The 20,089-nt window shown below is 42.4% G+C and overlaps 1 protein-coding gene across 4 annotated transcripts in view; it reads right to left on the minus strand.

Annotated features, from left to right (window-relative positions):
* Positions 1 to 1,180: 1,180 nt before the first annotated feature.
* The window catches only part of LOC147121635 (sentrin-specific protease 6-like), a 153,406-nt gene continuing 134,497 nt past the window's right edge, over positions 1,181 to 20,089 (minus strand). For all 4 annotated transcript variants that reach the window (XM_085982046.1, XM_085982049.1, XM_085982047.1 and 1 more), the window contains 6 exons: positions 19,397 to 19,430; positions 14,005 to 14,184; positions 11,615 to 11,832; positions 8,707 to 8,798; positions 7,900 to 8,016; positions 1,181 to 1,328 (listed from right to left, as the gene is read on the minus strand). In XM_085982046.1, coding sequence (XP_085838172.1) covers positions 1,202 to 1,328; positions 7,900 to 8,016; positions 8,707 to 8,798; positions 11,615 to 11,832; positions 14,005 to 14,184; positions 19,397 to 19,430 — 768 coding nt within the window. In that variant the 3' untranslated portion in view covers positions 1,181 to 1,201. The remainder of the gene's footprint in view (positions 1,329 to 7,899; positions 8,017 to 8,706; positions 8,799 to 11,614; positions 11,833 to 14,004; positions 14,185 to 19,396; positions 19,431 to 20,089) is intronic.

Below are 20,089 nucleotides of genomic sequence, written 5' to 3' on the forward strand. Positions count from 1 at the left end.
GGGCGGGCGGCCAATCCGTTCGCAGGAGGCAGATTAGTCATTTAAATATTTTAATCAGGCTGCCTGCCTTCATTTTAAGTGTGATTCTATATTTAACAACAGGCAGCCGGGCTTCCCTGGCCTCGGGAAACCCAACAGGTGAAAGGAGGTGAGAAGAGCTGAATCCATGAGGTAAATGCCTTTACAGCACTACCTGTGGGCCAGGAAGAGCAGGAGTGTTTCCTCCAGGCCCCACAAGCTACCCAGTAAACCGCACCCCCCCACCCCGACCACTATCTGCATCACCCCAACCCCCCGAACACCATCTGCACCCTCCTGCTATCGGAACCCCCACCCCAAATCTCTTCCACCCACCTGGTAGACTTACCTGCTCTCAGCCCAGCTCAGCTGCAGTCTTGTGCTCGAGGATTTCCCACTGGACAAGCCGCCAGCCTGCCAATCAGGCTGTCTGTGGGCGGGAAACCTTCGGGAAATCCGTACTTCTAGGTTTCCCGGCCTCAAAAGCAGCCCCCCCGCCCCCACCACCCCCAGTCTCCGAGCTAATATCCAGCCCCATGGAATTCCTCATCACAAGGAGTGTCGAGGCGGAGACCATTGCAGCTCTTCAGGGAAAATTATATACAAATAAATATTTAAAGCAGAGCAAGATACACAGCTGCGGGGAGAGAGAAGTGCAATGTGATGAGTTTTGGATTGCTTAAGCTAAGAGTCAACACAGACACAATTGTTCCTTAGACACGTAAACAGGACACATACAAAGTTATTGAGTGCAGCTATTTTCTAAGAGGATGGTAATAGGGACACTTTTGAAATGTGTGTCACACTTGGGGTAGGCACAGTGATCCACTATATTTCCAAAATGAAAGGGGCACATGGCTGATTTCACTTTGCTTTTTCAAAATGATCTCAAGTGTCCACTGTGGATAGAGGAAAACACAAGTTGTTCAAATTAAGCTGAAAGTATTCCTAAAATTGTTGATAAGTTAATGCTTCAAAATGGATGGTCGGCCGCACAACTCAAACCACTCTTGCTTTTTTTCCCTCGGGGGGGGGGGGGGGGGGGGGGGCGCGGTTGGGGAGAAAGACATGATGAAAACTTGGGAGAACATGGGGTTTCTTCACAAAACCCTTTTCACACATTCCACACTTTCTGCTTCTATAGGGTAGAGTTCCACAACTCTTGATTCTCAGTTAGAATAGCTTACGATAGATTGGCAGATTCCGGAATGTTCCGTCGTTCTCGCTGATTCAGGCGCTTGTAAAAGAAGGAGCTGAAAATGTGCACTCTATCTGCATCCTGCTGTTGGATCTTCTCAAGCACTAAATACCTGCAGAGTTACAAAGAATGGGTCAGGACCAAACATGAAAAAACTAACAATTTAATCCTCATTCTTTGTGGCAAAGTTACCTCGGCACACAATGCTCTCATGCCAGATATCTGAATAGTGTAAATATGGAACTCAGGCCTTCCAGTTCTTGATGTCATGTCCTGGGATAAAGATCATCACCTCACAATATTTCTATAACTTTGACCAATACAGTTAATTGACAAGTGCACCTATGGGATAATTTAACAAATGACTTCAGAAGACAATCTACATTTCTTCCCTCATTTTAGATCTCCTCACATATAGTTGGAAATATTTATTAATTCTACAAATAGCTAAAATAAAGATTAATCTTGAAGTTTACTTTTCTGTAAGTTCTATTTTTTTTTGGCTTTTCCTCCTGGGGGGGGGGGGGGGGGGAGAAAGAGAAGAGAGGGGGACTTGTAGCTTGATCAGAAGCTGCTTGCATTCCTCAGCAAACATTACACGCGTTGATGGGTGCGCAGCATCTAAAGGATCGCCCATGGATTGTTTGCAGAATTCGCCAAAACAAGCATTAGAAGAGATTCAACATCCAAATGTGGCAAGCATACAATGCAACTGAAATCGGTCACAACCGGAAGCCATCTGCGCCACTGGCTTTCTTTTACTTAAGAATTTAGTTTCTTTCACAGACAGCTTTTCCCCCCGCTTGCTTCAATGGCTGACACACTCCAGTGAGCCAGAAAAGTCCCACTCCAGCACCTGTGCATATAATCTAAAATGACATTAGTGTACAGCACTGAGGGAGTGATGCACTGTCGGAGGGGGTGTCTTTGGCATGAGATATTAAGCCGATTAATAGTCTGCTTTTTCTGGTTGCTCAAGTGGTTGTTAAAAATCCCATCGCAATGTTTGAAAAATTTAACTGGTGCCTTGGCCAACATTCCTTCCAACTGCTAAAACAGATCAGGTCATGAATTTCATTGCTGCTTGTGGGACCTGTATGTAAAAAGACCACCCGATTTGCCTACAGGAAGCAATTCAGTGTATGTAAAATGTTTTGAGATGTTTGAGAAGGCATTGTGTAAATTAGTGACTATACTTCGAAAGTACTTCATTGGCTGGAAAGCAGTTAGGGTGTCCTGAGGCCGTGAAAGTCACTATATAAATGCAAGTTCTGTCTTTCTTTTCTTTCTATAAATGTAAGCCTTTCTTTAACTTTTTTTCAAATTCACCAATGAAGAAGCCTCCTAGTATTGGAATTACTGCGCAATTTCAGTCATTTGACAGTAACCCAATTTATGTATAAAACAAAGTACAGGGCAAAAATCAGGTGCCGTTTTCGTTAGGGTTTTTTTTCTTCTTGTTGCTTTTTTCCTCAACAGTCAAGCTCTGCTGAAGCTGTTGCTAAGCTACAGAGACGCTTGGACTGTTTAGAAGCTGGCAACAGGGTTTGTTGACAGATACGGAGCTCAGAAGCTTCCATATCTTTCAACATTAGCGCTGGAGTGTCCGGCAGTTTTGAGGGAACGGCAACAGCTCGGTCCCATCGGTGCCGGATAGCACAAAGTTTCCTGTACATTTCAAGAGTTTTCAGATAGTGCCACCCAGTGGCAAGAATTATGCACTACTACAGATGGGTAAAATGATAGTAAAGCACTGCAAAATTGGACTATTACAGGGGACAATTTTCAAACAAGTTTATTTTGAATCTGGATTGGCAGTGGTATTATCTCAGCCTTGTTTTCACAAACCTGAGTTTTCACATTATTTATCTGGTGCTCCGTTTGGCTGTTTGCATTGCAGAATGTGTTGATCTCCACGATCATATTCTGGATGGTTTTGAGAGAGTTTACTTTGAACTTTATTTTCGCTGTCACCAAGTCAGTGTCCTGGGGCTCTATTAGCTAGCTCATGCTGGGTCGCATGGGCGACAGCACCAGGAAGTTTGTGGTAGGGGGCTGGTTTAGCACTTGATCCAGAGATTTCTGCATTCTTGGGTGGGACGACGTCAGTGGGTTGGGAGATGCTCTGGTGCTGTTTTCAATTTCAATTTTATTTCTCCACATAACCAAATACAACAAGTGAAATCCAGTCAGTGAAATGCTTTTTTCTTAACGAGCCGAGTGCACCAAGCAGCAAAGGACACTTAGCTGCTGGGTATGCACGGAGCCTGCAAGGACGGCAGCCATCTTCATCGGCGCCATCACAATAGGGTCCGCTCGCGCCTCGCTCCGCCTTTCCCTCACTTCTGCCCGACAATCTTCAGCCGCCGTGGTACCGATGCCATCTACTGGGCCGACAGCGACTCTTTAATGTCCTCTCCATGGCGCTGGTGACTCTAATAGCCTGCGTGTCTCCTCCACACACCTGGCCTGCACATTACCCCTGGCTGTCCCACTTGGCGTCCTGGTAACCGGGTTCCTCTCCGGCTCTCGCTCCTTCAAACTGCTCTCTCCAGCTCTCGCTCCTTCAAACTGCTCTCTCCAGCTCTCGCTCCTTCAAACTGCTCTCTCCAGCTCTCGCTCCTTCAAACTGCTCTCTCCAGCTCTCGCTCCTTCAAACTGCTCTCTCCAGCTCTCGCTCCTTCAAACTGCTCTCTCCAGCTCTCGCTCCTTCAAACTGCTCTCTCCAGCTCTCGCTCCTTCAAACTGCTCTCTCCAGCTCTCGCTCCTTCAAACTGCTCTCTCCAGCTCTCGCTCCTTCAAACTGCTCTCTCCGGCTCTCGCTCCTTTCAAACTGTTCTCTCCGGCTCTCGCTCCTTCAAACTGCTCTCTCCGGCTCTCGCTCCTTCAAACTGTTCTCTCCAGCTCTGGCTCCTTCAAACTGTCCTCTCCAGCTCTCGCTCCTTCAAACTGTCCTCTCCAGCTCTCGCTCCTTTCAAACTGTTCTCTCCAGCTCTCGCTCCTTTCCTCCTTTTTGGCGGTGCGGCTTTGCGCTGCTGTTTTCATGCCCCGAGTATCCCTGGAAATTGTTTCACCAAGCCTCGGGTCAGAAGATTGTGGGTTCAAGTCCCACTCCAGGGACTTGAGCACAAAATCTAGGCTGGCACTCCAGTGCAGTACTGAGTGAGTGCTGCACTGTCGGAGGTGCTGTCTTTCAGAGGAAACGTTAAACCTGCCTGCGCTCTCAGGTGGATGCAAAAGATCCCATGGCACTATTTCGAAAAGGAGAAGGGGAGTTATCCCCAGTGTCCTGGTCAATATTCATCCCTCAATCAATATAACAAAAACAGATTATCTAGTCATTATCACATTGTTGTTTGTGGGAGCTTGCTGTGCGCAAATTGGCTGCCTCGTTTCCCATATTACAATAGTGACTACACTCCAAAAGTATTTAATTGGCTGTAAAGTTTTTGAGTTGTTCGGTGGTCGTGAAAAGCGTTATATAAACGTAAGTCTCTCTTTCTTCAAGCCAGCATTGATGAATGCACCTTATTTTTTGGGATGTGTGGGGACTGTGCAGATGGACAGCTTCCTGGTTGTATGGCTTGGGGTCCCGCAGTGTGCATATGAGGGCGGGGGGGGGGGGTGGTGAACCTCTGGATACCTGTTGTGGGGTCTGTTTTGGAGCTCCTTACCTACCAGGGTGCATAGGTTACCTTGACTAACAACCTCAATAATCTCAGCAACATAAACAAACATTCAGCCCCATTAATTCAGAGTAAAAAAAAACAAAAGTTTCTTGCATTCGTGGAAATTATCACGTAAAATGGAGTATTGCTCGTTGTAAACCTTATTATTGGAGCTAAATGGATTGCCATCCACCTCTCTGAATGTTAAGTGCTCAAGGGGTGTAATAGGTTGTTAGGCATCACCTTACAGCTCAGTCAGGCACTTGAAAAGGCATTAGAAAGACAAAAAAAAGGTGATTTAAACGCAGCTCCAAAATGGAAGGAAAAGCAATGAAATGGGCAGAGGAGACAAGAACATAAAGTTGAGGATGAGAAATGACCATTCGGAACATAGAAACAAAAAGTAGACCATTCAGCCCCTTGAGCCTGTTCTGCCATTCTATTTGATCATGGATCTGCACCTCAACTCCATTTACCCTCCTTTGATCCATATCCCTTGATATACTTAACTAACAAAAATCTATCAATCTCAGTCTTAAAAATTTTAACTGACTCAGTTTTCATAGCCTTTTGTGGGGGGGGGGGGGGGGGGGGAGAAGAGAGTTCCAGATTTCCACTACCCTTTGCATGAAGTGCTTCCTGATTTCACTCCTGAACGTTTGCAACCTATCAATTCCATTTTCATTCAAACACCTGAGTTAGATCACCCCATAACCTTCTAAACTCAAGGGAATACATACCATTTATGCAACCTGTCTCATAATTTCACCCTTTAAGGCACAGGTGAAACAGCGCTGTACCCCTTCCAAGGCCAATATATCCTTCCTGAGGTGCGGTGCCCAAAACTGAATGCAGCACTCCAGATGAGGTCTGTACCAAGGCTCTGTACAACTGAAGCATAACTTCCTGCCCTTTGTATTACAGGTTGAGCGTCCCAAATCCGGAGTTCCGGAATCTTCCAGACTCCGGGACGATTGGTGGCAGGGGTCTGGAATCCGTAAAATGTTCCGGAATCTGGACACCGAGGGAGGCTTACCAAAAGCGCAACCTGTGCCCAGGCATTTCCGGACTTCGGAACGTGTTTCTGATGTCTAAAGTCTGGAAATACTGCAACATGAGCACGGCATTTCCGGACTTCGGACATCAGAAACATGTTCCGAAGTCCGGAAAAACACTAAAACCGGCTTGGCCTCGGTCCCGAGATTGCCGGATTCGGGACGTTCTACCTGTACAACCCTAGAGATAAAGGCCAACATTCACTAGCCTTTTTGATTACTTTTTTGTACCTGTGCACTAACGTTTAGTGATGTGTGTACCTGGACACCCAAGTCCCTTTGCTCCTCCACAGCTCCCAGTCTCTCTCACCATTACGAATATATTCCAATTTGTCTTTCTCAGATCTAAAGTGGATGACCTCACACTTCCTCCACTGAACGGCATCTGCCACAATTTTGTCCACTCAGTCTGTCTTTGTTTTTTTGTAATTTCTTGCTCCCACCTACACAATTTACTGTTCCTCATCTGCAAACTTGGATAATCAACTCTGTATTCCTTCATCCAAGTCATTTATAAATATGGTGAAAAGCTGAGACTCCAGCACAGATCCCTGGCGAGCACCACTTGTCACATCCTGCCAATCGGAGAATGTTCCCTTTATCCCTACTCTGTGTCCTACCTCCCAACCAATTACCAACCCATGTCCTAAGGTTACCTCCAATTCCATGCACTCTCATTTTTGCTAATAATCTTTTGGGTGGAACCTTATCATTTGGCACATCAAAGCTCATCATTCTGCTACTCAAAGTTCATCCAACCTAGCATTCAATTACATTTTGAATGGCATTAAGCTATTTAACTCTACTGCTTTATCTAGCAGATTCCAAATATTTTATCACACTTAAAGAAATATATTCTAATATCGGTTTTAAACGTATTTTTCAACAATTTTTTTTTTGTCATTGGCACAACTTCAAACGAATATTCTGGATTCACTCTGCCATTTAAAACTTTCATATCACAACCGTAGGGTGCTTTCTATAAAGTTTATGCAACTCTTTCTTACAGCTAACCCGATTTACACAGGATCATTTTTGTTCTCGGCATCCTCTGTAATGCCCATAATCAACCAGAATTGGACAAAGTTATGATCAGGACATTATAAATGCCTGCGCAAAACATATAATCTTCAAACCTATACTGCAATGTTCTTGCCATGTGCCCCAATATTCTACTTGTTTTGCTTCAGTTGCTGCTCCAGATGGTCAACATTGAAAGTGAGTCTATTGTTTCTCTCTCATCCCTTTTTAAGTCTCACTGTGCTAAATCTATACCCTTTGACTTTATACTTCTGCCACTCATTTTTAAAACTCAAAATTCAGTTCATAATGGAACTTTCATTTGTCTGTCCAATTGTATTGCATAACTAATCCTTCTGCAAATTGCTAACTGACCCCATGTCCCGACTGTAATGTTGTCTGCAAATTTGACAAGGTTACAATTGGTCTAGAAAAAAAACAGGGGTCCAAGCATTGACCCTTACAGTTATCCATTCAATACCACCTCCTCCGTCGAACTCCTCCCTTCCGACAATCTGACAACTGCACCTCTCACGAGCCGTCTATTTTCTACCCAAATTCTTATCCAGCCCCATGTTCTACCTTGGATTCTCAGCAAAGTCTGTCATGTGGGACGTCGCCAAAGTCACTCTGAAAGTTCTACTAAACCATATAACAGGGAGTACTGCTGATTTTCATTTATAGTGTTCACAAGGAAAACTGAGGAGGTTTGTCAAACAGGACCTTCCTTTTCTAAATCCATGCTGGCTGTGATTTTTTTAAAACTAAGCTGTCGCTATACAAGTATTCGGCCAGCCCTACTCCATAAAATGGCTTCCATCATTTTACCCATTACTGGCCATTAGGCCTCTTGTTGCCCAGGCCAAGAGTCTCTCCTTTAAATGTAGTCATTTATATTTCCTGTTCCTGCTTGCAGAAATTTATACTAAAAATTACTTACTTTAAATAGAAATCTATGATAACATCGTTCAAGAATTCTCCCTCTTTCAGACAATAGAGATCTTCATTAGTCACAGATATGCCACCCTTAGATGGAGGAGGTGGGTAAACTATCAACCTGGTAAAAACAGAATCACACTTGGAATTATACAATTCCTTGAGAGATGGAAATATACAGCAAATAAAGATAATTTCTCATTCTAGGTAGTGCAACACTTAAATCCAGAATTAACACTATTCCTTGGCACAGAGTTTAGTTGTTTAAAAGCACTGTATGGAATCCAAATGTTGAGAGAGAAAAGTCCTTCAGGTCAGCTTTACATCAGAAACTCTCCCAAAATTCACCTTAAGGAAGGGAGATAAGATGGAGGAAAAGAAAAGAAAAATAAATTCAGTGACCAGGCAGCGCACAGTAGGATGCGGGTTCCAGCAAACCAACGGTTGCTAAGGTTTCTTCCGCTTTTCCTTCCTCCATTGGGAAATATTTGGCCTCTGCTTAAAGTCTCTTAGCAATAACACCACTGAGCTTGGGAAGTGAATGGAGTGGGGGGACTTGAACCCTACGTACCTCCACTCATTTTATCCACACCTATCTGTGCTGTCAACTGCCAATTATTTTTATAAAAACTTATTTCTCTTAACTTTCCAAAACACTAACACTTCACAATTCAAAATCATAAAGTGAGCTACAAGTCCAGTGTAACAGCATGCTTGGCCCACACAATCATTTTGAAATAAACAGTAGTTTTGTTTCAAGTACATTTACTCTTGAGTATTGTGATTTTCCCACTCAATTTAACAGACTTACTTTTCAATAGGACCTGTAAAGGAAGTATGGGATGATCCCAAGCCATCTTCACTTGAACGGGTGGTGTTCCTCAAACAGTATTTGGGGGCAACCTATAAAATTAAATTTAAAACACAGGTGACATGTAGCAAGAGGAGAAAATAGAAGGGGGGGTGGGGGGTAACTTTCTGCTGTTTTTGTAGTCACACTTTCAATTAGGGCAATTCCATACTCTACAAGTTAAGATCACATGCCCAGCAAAATTATCAGAAGGCCTCTCCCACTCTGATTTTTTAGGTAGAACTACGTGACCTTGTCCCCTCTCAACCGTATGACATCCACTGCCCATCTTTACCTCCCATCAACCAATCACGGCAGCATGCAGTTAGGATGTGATCTTTGGAGGAGCCCAGTGCCTTTCATATATAGGAGGAATGGAAATTAATAATATTTGAGCCAATTAGAATTTAAAAATGCAATGATTATCCAATGCGGTTTAACATTAATCTTAGTTAACTTGCTGGCTCATCCAGTGACTCATTCACTAGCTTGGGGAGCAGGGGAAGGCAATACTTGCCATCTGCTTTCATGTAAAGGGCAAGATCGACAAAACCTAAAGAGAAGATCTTACTTCTGCATCACTGCACCCTGAATACCATTAGCACCATGCCCAGGCTTTTTAACACATCGGTGGTCTAACTTGAGATGTGCTAATTGCTGAAAAAAGCCCCGATAAACTGCATGGGTATGATGGGCAGTGCGGCCCCACTGAGGGAGCAGGGGAAACAGCATAAAGGAACTTCATTTGCCAAGGTAGTGCATGGCTGCCAATGGCAGGATTTCAAAGTCTCTGGTCCAGGAGTATTTTTTTTATATAAAAGGCATGCATTCGATTCAAAGGCAGACAACTATGCTCTTAAAAAGGACTGTGTGACGTGAGTGAGATCAATGGGTAGCCCTTGTATTTGGAAAGAAAGACTGGCATTTATATAGTGCCTTTCACGACCTCAGGGCATCCCAAAGCACTTTACAGCCAAGGAAGTACTTTTGAAGTGCAGCCACTGTTGTAATGTAGGAAACGCAGAAGCCAATTTGCACACAGCAAGCTCCCAAAAACAGCAATTAAATAAATGACCAGAACATCAGTTTTAGGTGTTGGTTGAGAGATAAATATTGGCCAGGACACCGGAAGAACTCCCCTGCTCCTCTTTGAATATTGCCGTAGGATATTTTATCATAGGCTATTAAATATTTTATTATAGGCTAGTCATCATAGAAGGCTGCACTTGCCTTAGAGGGGGTGCAACGAAAGGTCACTAACTTGATTCCTGGGATGAGGGGGCTGTTCTATGAGAAGAGATTGAATAGATGGGCTTCTAGTCTCTGGAGTTTAGAAGAATGAGAGGTGATCCTAAAGTACCCTGCGTTTGGAATAATTGGAGGTGTTCATCTGTGCCCATCTTACTGCTGCAACACTAAAACTACTTTCTCTTTCAAGGAAAAAGGTCAAGTGATCTCAGCATCTCTTGTTTTCTTCCAGCATTCCCATTATTCTTCCAATTTCTCACAGTATCTCCAATTCTCTTATTCTTTCCATTCTCAATTTGTCACTGGCAGAATTAATTCCAAGTGTACCACACAAGAAAACTGAAGCTTGATCTTGCTAACTCTTGTTAATTTTCTGCTCCAGTAGGAGCACAGTTAATTTCAGCAGCCAAGAAATTCATGGCTTCGGAGCAATGTTCCCCGTAACTTTTTTTTGGACTGTGCGGCACCTTTAACAGGCTGTGCTCTCCATTCAAAAGTCCATGCATGCGTGATTTTTTTCCAATTTAAAATCCGGCTCACTGGCTGCGCGGGACCCCTGGAGCGCTGCACGGCCGTGCGGCTTAATGGGAATGTTGCTTGGGAGTTGTGCATTAAGTTATCATATGGTATCACTAAAGTTTGTGCGACACTCCAGTGCAGTACTGAGGGAGTGCTGCACTGTCGGAGGTGCCGCCTTTCGGATGAGACGTTAAACCGAGGTCCCTCATGCCCCGTCAGGTGGACGTAAAAGATCGCATGGCACTATTTCGAAGAACAGGAGAGTTCTCCCCAGTGTCCTAGCTAATATTTATCCCTCAGCCAACAACATGAACAACAGGCTATCTGGTCATTATCACATTACTGTTTGTGGGAGCTTGCTGTGCGCATATTAGCTGCCGCTTTTCCTACATTAAACAGTGACGACAATTCAAAAGTGCTTCATTGGCTGTAAAGTGCTTTGGTATTTCCTGAGGTCATGAAAGGCGCCATATAAATCCAAGTCTTTCGTTCTTAAATGCATTTAGCCAGACCCCATCATGAGTACTGGGTAGTTCTGGTCATGTAATTACAGGAAGGATGGCAGTCCTCGAGAGACTAGCAATAAAGAAGATTGCAATGATCAGTAATTTAACTTCTGAGAAAGGTTAAGAAAATTGGGATTTCCACCCTCCACCTGGAATAAGAGAAACTTTGAGGCGGTTGAATTCAAGTTTTCAAGACCATGAAGGGAAGTAACAAAACTAAGCCGAACAAACTGCTCCCAGTGATAAAAAGTTCAAAAACCTGGGGATGCAGGTTAAAAATTGGCAAGTTAGGCAAATTGCCTTTTCTGTTCCTAACACTTCTCATAATCTAGAGTTCCAGACCTCTGTCTTTCAGAGACCCGATTGAAACCTGCACAACTCGTTTTTTTACTTTCACAAGAAGCCATAAGAAGAAAGTCAGTCAGTCTGTGCTAATCTCAAACCCAAGTCTGCAGAGGTAAATAAAAACCAAGGTTCATCATTTGACTTCACACCCCATTGTTTGTTTAGTCTTGATTGTTTTGCACCTAAACCTCCATAAAACTAGTACGTCAGTGGAACTGAACCACTCAAGAGTACTACAGCAACATGCTTACCCTGCTGTCCTTGAGTAATAGATTCCCCTTGTTAAGCTCCTCTAGGTTCTGTGTGAACAGAAGAAGCCTGCTGTTTGCTTCATGAAATGGTATGGGGACAAAAATGTTTGGTATATTGTTCTTTTTGCCAACTTCAGTTAAAATCCTTTCAAAAATAGCAGCCGCTCGAAGATCCGGAACAGACTCAAAAATCAGGGCAATGTACCGTTCATCAGTAGCTGCAAAATACAACACACAAATGCTGCTCAACATCTACGTCAGCAAAAATAGCTACGTTGGTGTTCGCGAAGATGAACTGTCTGCAATTTTCCACATTGTTACTGCAATATTATGAAGGGAATTCATTGGATGTTATGTATATTGATTCTCAAAAGGCACATGATAAATTGCTGCATTGGGGGCCTGTTGATGATGTTAAGGGAATGTTGAGCATGGCTAGGAAATTGGTTAATAAAATTAACCTATGTTGATATAGCACCTTTCATAAAGAATGCACCAAGATGCTTCTTAGAGGCTTGAGGAAAAATAGATGCCAAGCCAAACGAGGGGAGATTAAGAAAGGGTGACCAAATGCTTGGTCTAAGAGGTGGGTTCTGAGGAGAGGCAGTGGGGACTGGGGGAAGGCGAGAGTTGGGGGGAGAGCACTGCAAGGCTGGAGGAGGTTACAGAGAAAAGGAGGGACAAAGCCATGAAGGGATTTAAACACAAAGATGAGAATTTTCAATTTGAGTCTTTGGGCCAACCGGTCTATAATTCCATGGTTTCCCCCTCTCACCTTTCTTAAATAGTGGAGTGACGTGCAATTTTCCAACCTAAAGGAACAGTTCTCTGCATTAAATTGCATCGAACATCTATTTGTCTAATCTACTAATCTGTCTATATCCTCTTGAATTGACAAATATTCATCTTCTCAGTTTGACAATACAGAGACAATGGAGAAGTCCAGAGAAGTGTGGAGGGGTACAGCTGGGTTTCATTAGCGTACCTGTGGAAGCTGACCGCATGTCTAGGAATGATGTCGCCAATGGGTAGCATGTAGATGAAGAGGAGGAGGCCATGGACAGATCCAGAGGTAATTGTGTAGGAGTAGGAAGAGAAACCATTGCTAGGGATTTTCTGACTAGGAGTGGATAGATAAGAGTGGAACCACACGAGGGTAGTCCCAGAGCTGGACAACAGTGGAAGGATAACTAGGCCATGGAGAGGGGGCAAAGGAGTTTCGCTAGGATAATATAAGAGATGAGAGACCCGAGAAACTAGACCGCCTTTCATTAGAGCAGACAAGCTTAAGAGGTCTAATGGAGTTGTTCTAAATTTGAAGGATTTTGATAAGATAAATAAGAAAAAACTATTTCCATTAATCTATGAATCAGTAACTACAAGGTATACATTTTCTATCACCAAAATAACAAAGAAGGGTTAGGAGAAATTTTTATTTTAAAGTGAGGGTTGCAAGAACATAGAATGCTCTACCAGAAACAACGTGGAAGCAGAATCCATAATAGGTTTTTAGAAGATATGTGGATAAATAGTTGAAATAGAAAAATGTTGAAGAGTAGGAATAAAGGGCAAGGAAATGGGATTAATAGGATAACTCATTCAAGAGCCAGCACAGACAACAATGGGCTAAATGGCCTCCTTCAGGGTTGTAATATTATGATTCCATGAAAAGCTCAAAATGTCTCAGATTAGCAAATTAATTGAGGTAGACAGAGATATGGTAAGCAACATCAGCAAGAGGGTATTCAGCTTCTCCAAAATGGCTATAATCCCAACACATGCAAAAAAAGTGCAAACGGCCTTAATTCAACAACAACTTGCATTTATATAGCACCTTTAATGCAGGCGCTTCACAGGAGCGTTATCAAACAAAATTTGATGCTGAGCCACATAAGGACAGATGGCCAAAAGCTTGGTCAAAGAGGTAGGTTTTAAGGAGTGTCTTAAAGGAGGAAAGAGAGGTAGAGAGGCGAAGAGGTTTAGGGAGGGAATTGCAGAGCTTAGGGCCTAGGCAGCTGAAGGCACGGCCACCAATGGTGGAGCGATTATAATCGGGGATGCGCAAGAGGCCAGAACTGGAGGAGAGCAGAGATCTTGGAGGGTTGTGGGGCTGGAGGAGGTTAGAGAGATAGGGAGGGGGGAGGCCATGGAGGCATTTGAAAACAAGGATGAGAATTTTAAAATTGAGACATTGCAGGACCAGGAGCCAATGTAGGTCAGTGAGCATAGGGGTGATGGGTGAACGGGACTTGGTGCGAGTTAGGATACAATGATAGAGGGGGACAAAGCAGCATTTGAGTAGAGTGTCTTCATTATTTTTACATAAAAGATCAAGCAGCTCATTTGTGTTCATCAATTTTATCATTGTTAATGCAGTGGATTATACTCACTGGTCCCTTGAGAATCAAACCAGCTCTTCTCTCTGCTCATTTTGAGAGATGATCGTATATTGTGGCAAGCAGCAGGTGTCACTTGCAGAAAAAGCACTGGTAATACAGGTGCACTGCACCATTCACACATAGTGAATTCGGAAGCTTGTAAAACGATGTCTTGGGATGACTCATTAGGCACTGCAAAGGAAGAACAGATATGCTATTATATTCTATTCTTCACTTTTTTATACAGTTAATGATTTTCATTATGACTGATGTGGTTTAGTTAATGACTTAAAAAGACCCTCACTTGCAATTTGCTTTATTCAAAATTAACAAATTGTTCAAGAATTATGATTGAAATGTCTGTCCAGTTCTTTCATAGAATCATAGAAAGTTACAGCACGGGAGGAGGCCATTTCGGCCCATCGTGTCCTCGCCAGCCAACAAAGAGCTAGCCTGCCTAATCCCACTTCCCAGCTCTTGGTCCGTAGCCCTGCAGGTTGGAGCATCCCAAGTGCACATCCAAGTACTTTTTAAACGTGGTTAGGGTTCCTGCCTCTACCACCCTTTCAGGCAGTGAGTTCCAGACCCCCGACAACCCTCTGGGTGAAGAAATTTCCCCTCAAATCCCCTCTAAACCTTCCCCAATTACTTTAAATCTGTGCCCCCTGGTTTTTGATCCCTCTGCTAAGGGAAATAGGTCCTTTCTATCCACTCGATCTATGCCCCTCATAATTTTATACACCTCAATAAGGTCTCCCCTCAGCCTCCTCCGTTCCAAGGAAAACAGACCCAGCCTATCCAGTCTTTCCTCATAGCTAAGATTCCTTACTCCTGGCAACATCCTTGTAAATCTCCTCTGTACCCTCTCCAGTGCACTCACATCTTTCCTGTAATGTGGTGACCAGAACTGCATGCAGTACTCCAGCTGAAGCCTAACTAGTGTTTTATACAGATGAAGCATAACCCCCCTGCTCTTGTATTCTATGCCACGGCTAATAAAGGCAAGCATTCCGTAAGCCTTCTTAACCACCTTATCTACCTGGCCTGCTACCTTCAGGGATCTGTGGACATGCACTCCAAGGTCCCTTTGTTCCTCTACACTACTCAGTGTCCTACCATTTAATGTGTATTCCCTTTCCTCGTTAGCCCTCCCCAAATGCATTACCTCACTTCTCCGGGTTGAATGCTATTTGCCACTGTTCTGCCCACCTGACCAATTTATTGATATTTCCCTGCAGTCTACAGATTCCTTCTTCAGTATCAACCACACAGCTGATTTTAGTATCATCTGCAAACTTCTTAATCATACCCCCTATATTCAAGTCTAGATCATTGATATATACCACAAAAAGCAAGTGACCTAGTACTGAGCCCTGCGGCACCCCACTGGAAACAGCCTTCCAGTCACAAAAACACCCATCAACCATTACTCTCTGCTTCCTGTCTCCGGGCCAGTTTTGAATTCAACTTGACACTTTGCCCTGGATCCCATGGGCTTTTAACTTCGTGACCAGTCTGCCATGTGGAACCTTATCAAAAGCATGGCTAAAGTCCATATACACTACATCAAATGCACTACCCTCATCTACCCTCCTTGTTACCTCCTCAAAAAAAATCAATCAAGTTTGTCAGACACGACCTTCCCTTAACAAATCCGTGCTGGCTATCCTTGATTAATCGGTGTCTTTCTAAATGAAGATTTATCCTGTCCTTCAGAATTCTTTCCAATAATTTTCCCACCACAGAGGTTAGGCTTGTAACGGAAATAGCCATATTCCAAGAGATACACCATCTTATGAACGGAATTTTGACTTTATTAAAACATGAAAACTGGGTTTAAAAATCTAAAAGCCTCAACGGCACAGGCTGCAAACAGACAACAGGCTTTTGAGATAAGATCAGTTAACACAAGCTGTAAACACCATACAAGCTTTTGAAATGGGAATGGGTTATTGACAATAAAACAATGGCCCTATTGAAGCAAACCATTGGAGTTTCCAGTTTGGGAGAAACAATACCATTGCCCAGTTTAAAAAGTGTTATAAACTAACACTCCGGGAAACAGAAACTTAAAACATTAAACAACCATATGCCTTCATAATATCACATCAAATGAAACAAGCAGACACAACGCCTGTGGGATAACCATTGAGATAGCTAGAAAACAAGTAAACACTCGGTTGAAGTGTTTTCAATTTACATGTTGTAATATACAAACAGAAGACTTGGTAGATATGAAATCAAAAGATGCACCAAGCAATCACATTGTGTTTGTGTTGAACTTGGAACGCAAAGGAGTCACGACGTCTGCTTCCAAACAGCTAGGTGATTTTAGAATTGAATGGAAGTCCTTCGATAAAAATGGCATAGAATAGATACATAAGTTATAACCGTTTTTTATGATACGTTTTGAAACACCTATACAGCAGACAGGATTCTGAGAGTTGGCAGCTGAAATGACAGCAAAAATAGAAAAGAATTCAATAGAGAATGACTAGAGATAATTAGCTTACATCAGCCAAAAACTTCAAAGAATAAGCCACTAAGAAAAGGTATAAAAATAGAGCTTTTCAGATGGAAAGTCAGAAGTCGCTGAAAGGGGCAAAGCGATTCTCTCACTCTTCAGAGGCATCTCTAAGTTTTTAACTCTGAGTCTCGGGGATCAAAAAGGTACTCTTATTTGATTTTGGTGGATATTCTGGATTAGAAATAAGATGAAATGTAAACATGTACGAAGTTAAGATTTGAGAATAAGGATCTCTGAGAATAAGAAATGTAAGCTATTTGTATTTTGAACTGTTAACAGCTGTTGAGTCAACTGCAACTTTAACTACATGTCGGTTCTTTAATAAATCTATATTTTTTTAGAATTGTCTCAGAGTACTTCTGTACCAAACTCGTGAACTCAATCTCTGTACACTCTTTGGTGAGGAGTTGCAGATTCTGGGGGAGTATTCGGACCCTCATAATATCCAGAAGGTTACAGTCTAGTTAAACTTACTAAAGTGCTATCTGGAGGACGGTAACATCTTCAAGTCATTCCTTTCCTTTAGAGAGAGATAGTCTGGAACTTTAGACCCATTTAAGCATCTTATAGGATTCAGCTATCTCTAACTTTAATTGAAGGCGAACATCTGGGGAATGCACCTGATCCGGGGTAGCCCGTAAAGGGCTAGGACTAGTAATTATCGCTTCAGTTGGAGCACCACGATTTAATATCTACAAAGCATTCTGTCTGTATATTTTACAACATGTAAATTGAAAACACTTCAACCGAGTATTTACTTGTTTTCTAGCTATCTCAATGGTTATCGCACAGACGTCGTGTCTGCTTGTTTTATTTGATGTGATATTATGAAGGCATATGGTTGTTTAATTTTCTAAGTTTCTGTTTCCCGGAGTGTTAGTTTATAACACTTTAAACTGGGCAATGGTATGGTGTTTCTCCCAAACTGCAGACTTTCTGGAAACTCCAATGGTTTGCTTCAATAGGGCCATTGTTTTATTGTCAATAACCCATTCCCATTTCATGGTGTTTACAGCTTGTGTTAACAACTGATCTTATCTCAAAAGCCTGTGTTCTGTTTGCAGCCTGTGTCGTTGAGACTTTTAGATTTTTAAACCCAGTTTTCATGTTTTAATAAAGTCAAAATTCCGTTCATAGGATGGTGTACCTCTTGGAATATGGCTATTTCCTTTACAGGCTGACTGGCCTGTAATTACTCGGTCTATCCTTTTCTCCCTTTTTAAACAAAGGTACCATTTTCACCATTGAAATATCTTCATTTAAACAGGGAGCAATGAGCGCATTTGTTTGTGCCGACTATACTATTAGTATGAAGAGCAAAATTAAGTGTACAATAATAAAATCATTCATCCAGGGTGCCCAGCAGTCTAATCATTTTGAATATTTACACTAGTCTGACACCCTCCTACAGTAACTCCACCAAATTCATCTCCCAAGTAGGAATGGAAAAAACAAAGAATGCTTAAAAGATAATGATTCAGAATCATCTGATCAACCTTCCTCTTTCTTCAAAGGTAGTTGCAACTCCTTATACAGTATAAAGGAAAATGCAAGCAAATGGGGAAAACAAAAGACCACTGTCCCATTAAGGGCTTACCAGCTCTCCGTTACCATACCAACATGTACCTTTTCAAAGCAGTAACTGAAGAGGGGATCGTGTTCTAAGACCATATCTCAGGTTTTATGAAAAAAATGCCAGCAAGGAAATGGAGTTAATGCAACGAGGAAGAAATTTAAACTACATCCCAAATCTCAGGAAGGCCATTGTTGCATTAAGTAATCTAACATTCTTCCTCTTGTGTTCGACCTCCAATATCATATTTCAGAATTACAAGCCTGTTTCAACAGTTTGGAAGATGGACTGCACAAAGTTGGACAATGCTGGGAAACAGTGCGAGCACCCACTGTACTTGTTAATGTAAAAGACCTATAGCAGGATATGGACTCCTGAATCCAGCTTCTGGCATCAACTTACAATAGGAAGAGTCTGCTGGGAACGCTTCAATGAGGATGACAACCCAACTGACGCACATCTCAACCAAGGAATTTAAACATCAAATAGAAAATGTTGTGAAGCTAGAAGTGGAAGGCAATAACTGAGTGTGATCAGCTGAAGTATACAAAAAGTATTGAGAAGCTTTGCAAGAAGGCTGCAAACACAACATTTATTTAAAATTTAGTTAATTATGAAGCAACTTTTCCAAATAAAACATTGTTGACAATTCTTCTTGGTGGTAACCAAATAAACTACCAACAGGAGGAAAAGAACCAAAGTGCCACACCAGAAAGTGATCAGAAGAGTGCTGTGGAGTAGGTGGAAGGAAAAAATCACAAGTAGCTACTGGAAAGTGCATGGGTTCTTCCTGTCCCTGCTTCAATGGATGGTAAGTGGAGGTTGAGCAAATGTGGAATTTACTACAAAAGCACATGTACATTTTGATTCATTTGGATGTACTTCTGCACAATTTACCTCAGTATTAAATCAGTTTGTCCTTCACCAGCAAACAACAGATTAAATTCCCATTATTTGCCTCTCAGAGGGCAAGATGATGTATTAAATGTCATATTTTGCCTTTGTGAAGTGGTTTACTGCCCTGGGACTGAATTGAGATAGTTAGGTGTCTTTCCTCTGCAGCCTTCTGTGGTTATCAGGAAACATCAACCCCAATATCTAGGTTGAACTGAAAAGCTCTCCAAAAAGGTACCAATCATTTTTTTTCAAAAAACTGTTTCAAACAACTCTTTTCGCATTCCAACTCTTAATTTTATTTTTGTTCTCAAATGGATACTGATGCTCTTTGCGCCCACACATTTTAAACTCCAGTTTTACAGGCCACTGATTCGCAATCTTAGAAATAATTAATTGAATAGACTTACCTCCCATACTGACCTTGATGAAATCTAGACTGAACTGAAACAAGAAAAATCTGTTTTAGGTGTTTGCAAATCCAACAACTTCAGCTGTTAAATAGCATCAGTGATATCTAGGTTTAACAAATTTACAACACACCATATATTCTTAAAATAACAGCACTTCAACAACAGCATTGGCAACTTTATTTTTCTTCCAATTATACCTCAAACAATCTACATAGATTTGTCACACACTCCTTATTTAGGTGTCACCATTTCTGTCGCGCCTCTAGCTAGCACCTCAATGGGATTTCCCATTATTAAGTGAGCAGCTACGAGACACCATGGGACCTCAGTCATGCCTGCAGCTGCATACACCCACTGGATGGAGTCTCAAAAGCCCCAGTTCCCCAGGTTTCTCTGTTTTCTCCATGGCCCCATCTTAGTTTCAATTTTCTCAGTCCTTATTTAGGGTCTTGCCACCTTTCAGCTTCCTGCATCCCTTTAAATTAATTTAAAAAATTAAATTGGATTCCTGTCTGCACTTCTGATGAAGGGTCCCAGACCTGAAACGTTAACTCTGTTTCTCTCTCCACGGATGCTGCCTGGCCTGCTGAGTATTTCCAGCATTTTCTGTTGTTATTCCTGTCTGCACTTCCTGGCATAACTCCGCCCGCTTCAGCTCATCTGCTGCTGAAACGCATGCCTTTGTTACCT

Source organism: Somniosus microcephalus, chromosome 3 (assembly GCF_052327205.1).
Source record: "Somniosus microcephalus isolate GS21.2 chromosome 3, FLI_Smic_1.0, whole genome shotgun sequence".
Lineage (NCBI taxonomy): Eukaryota > Metazoa > Chordata > Chondrichthyes > Squaliformes > Somniosidae > Somniosus > Somniosus microcephalus.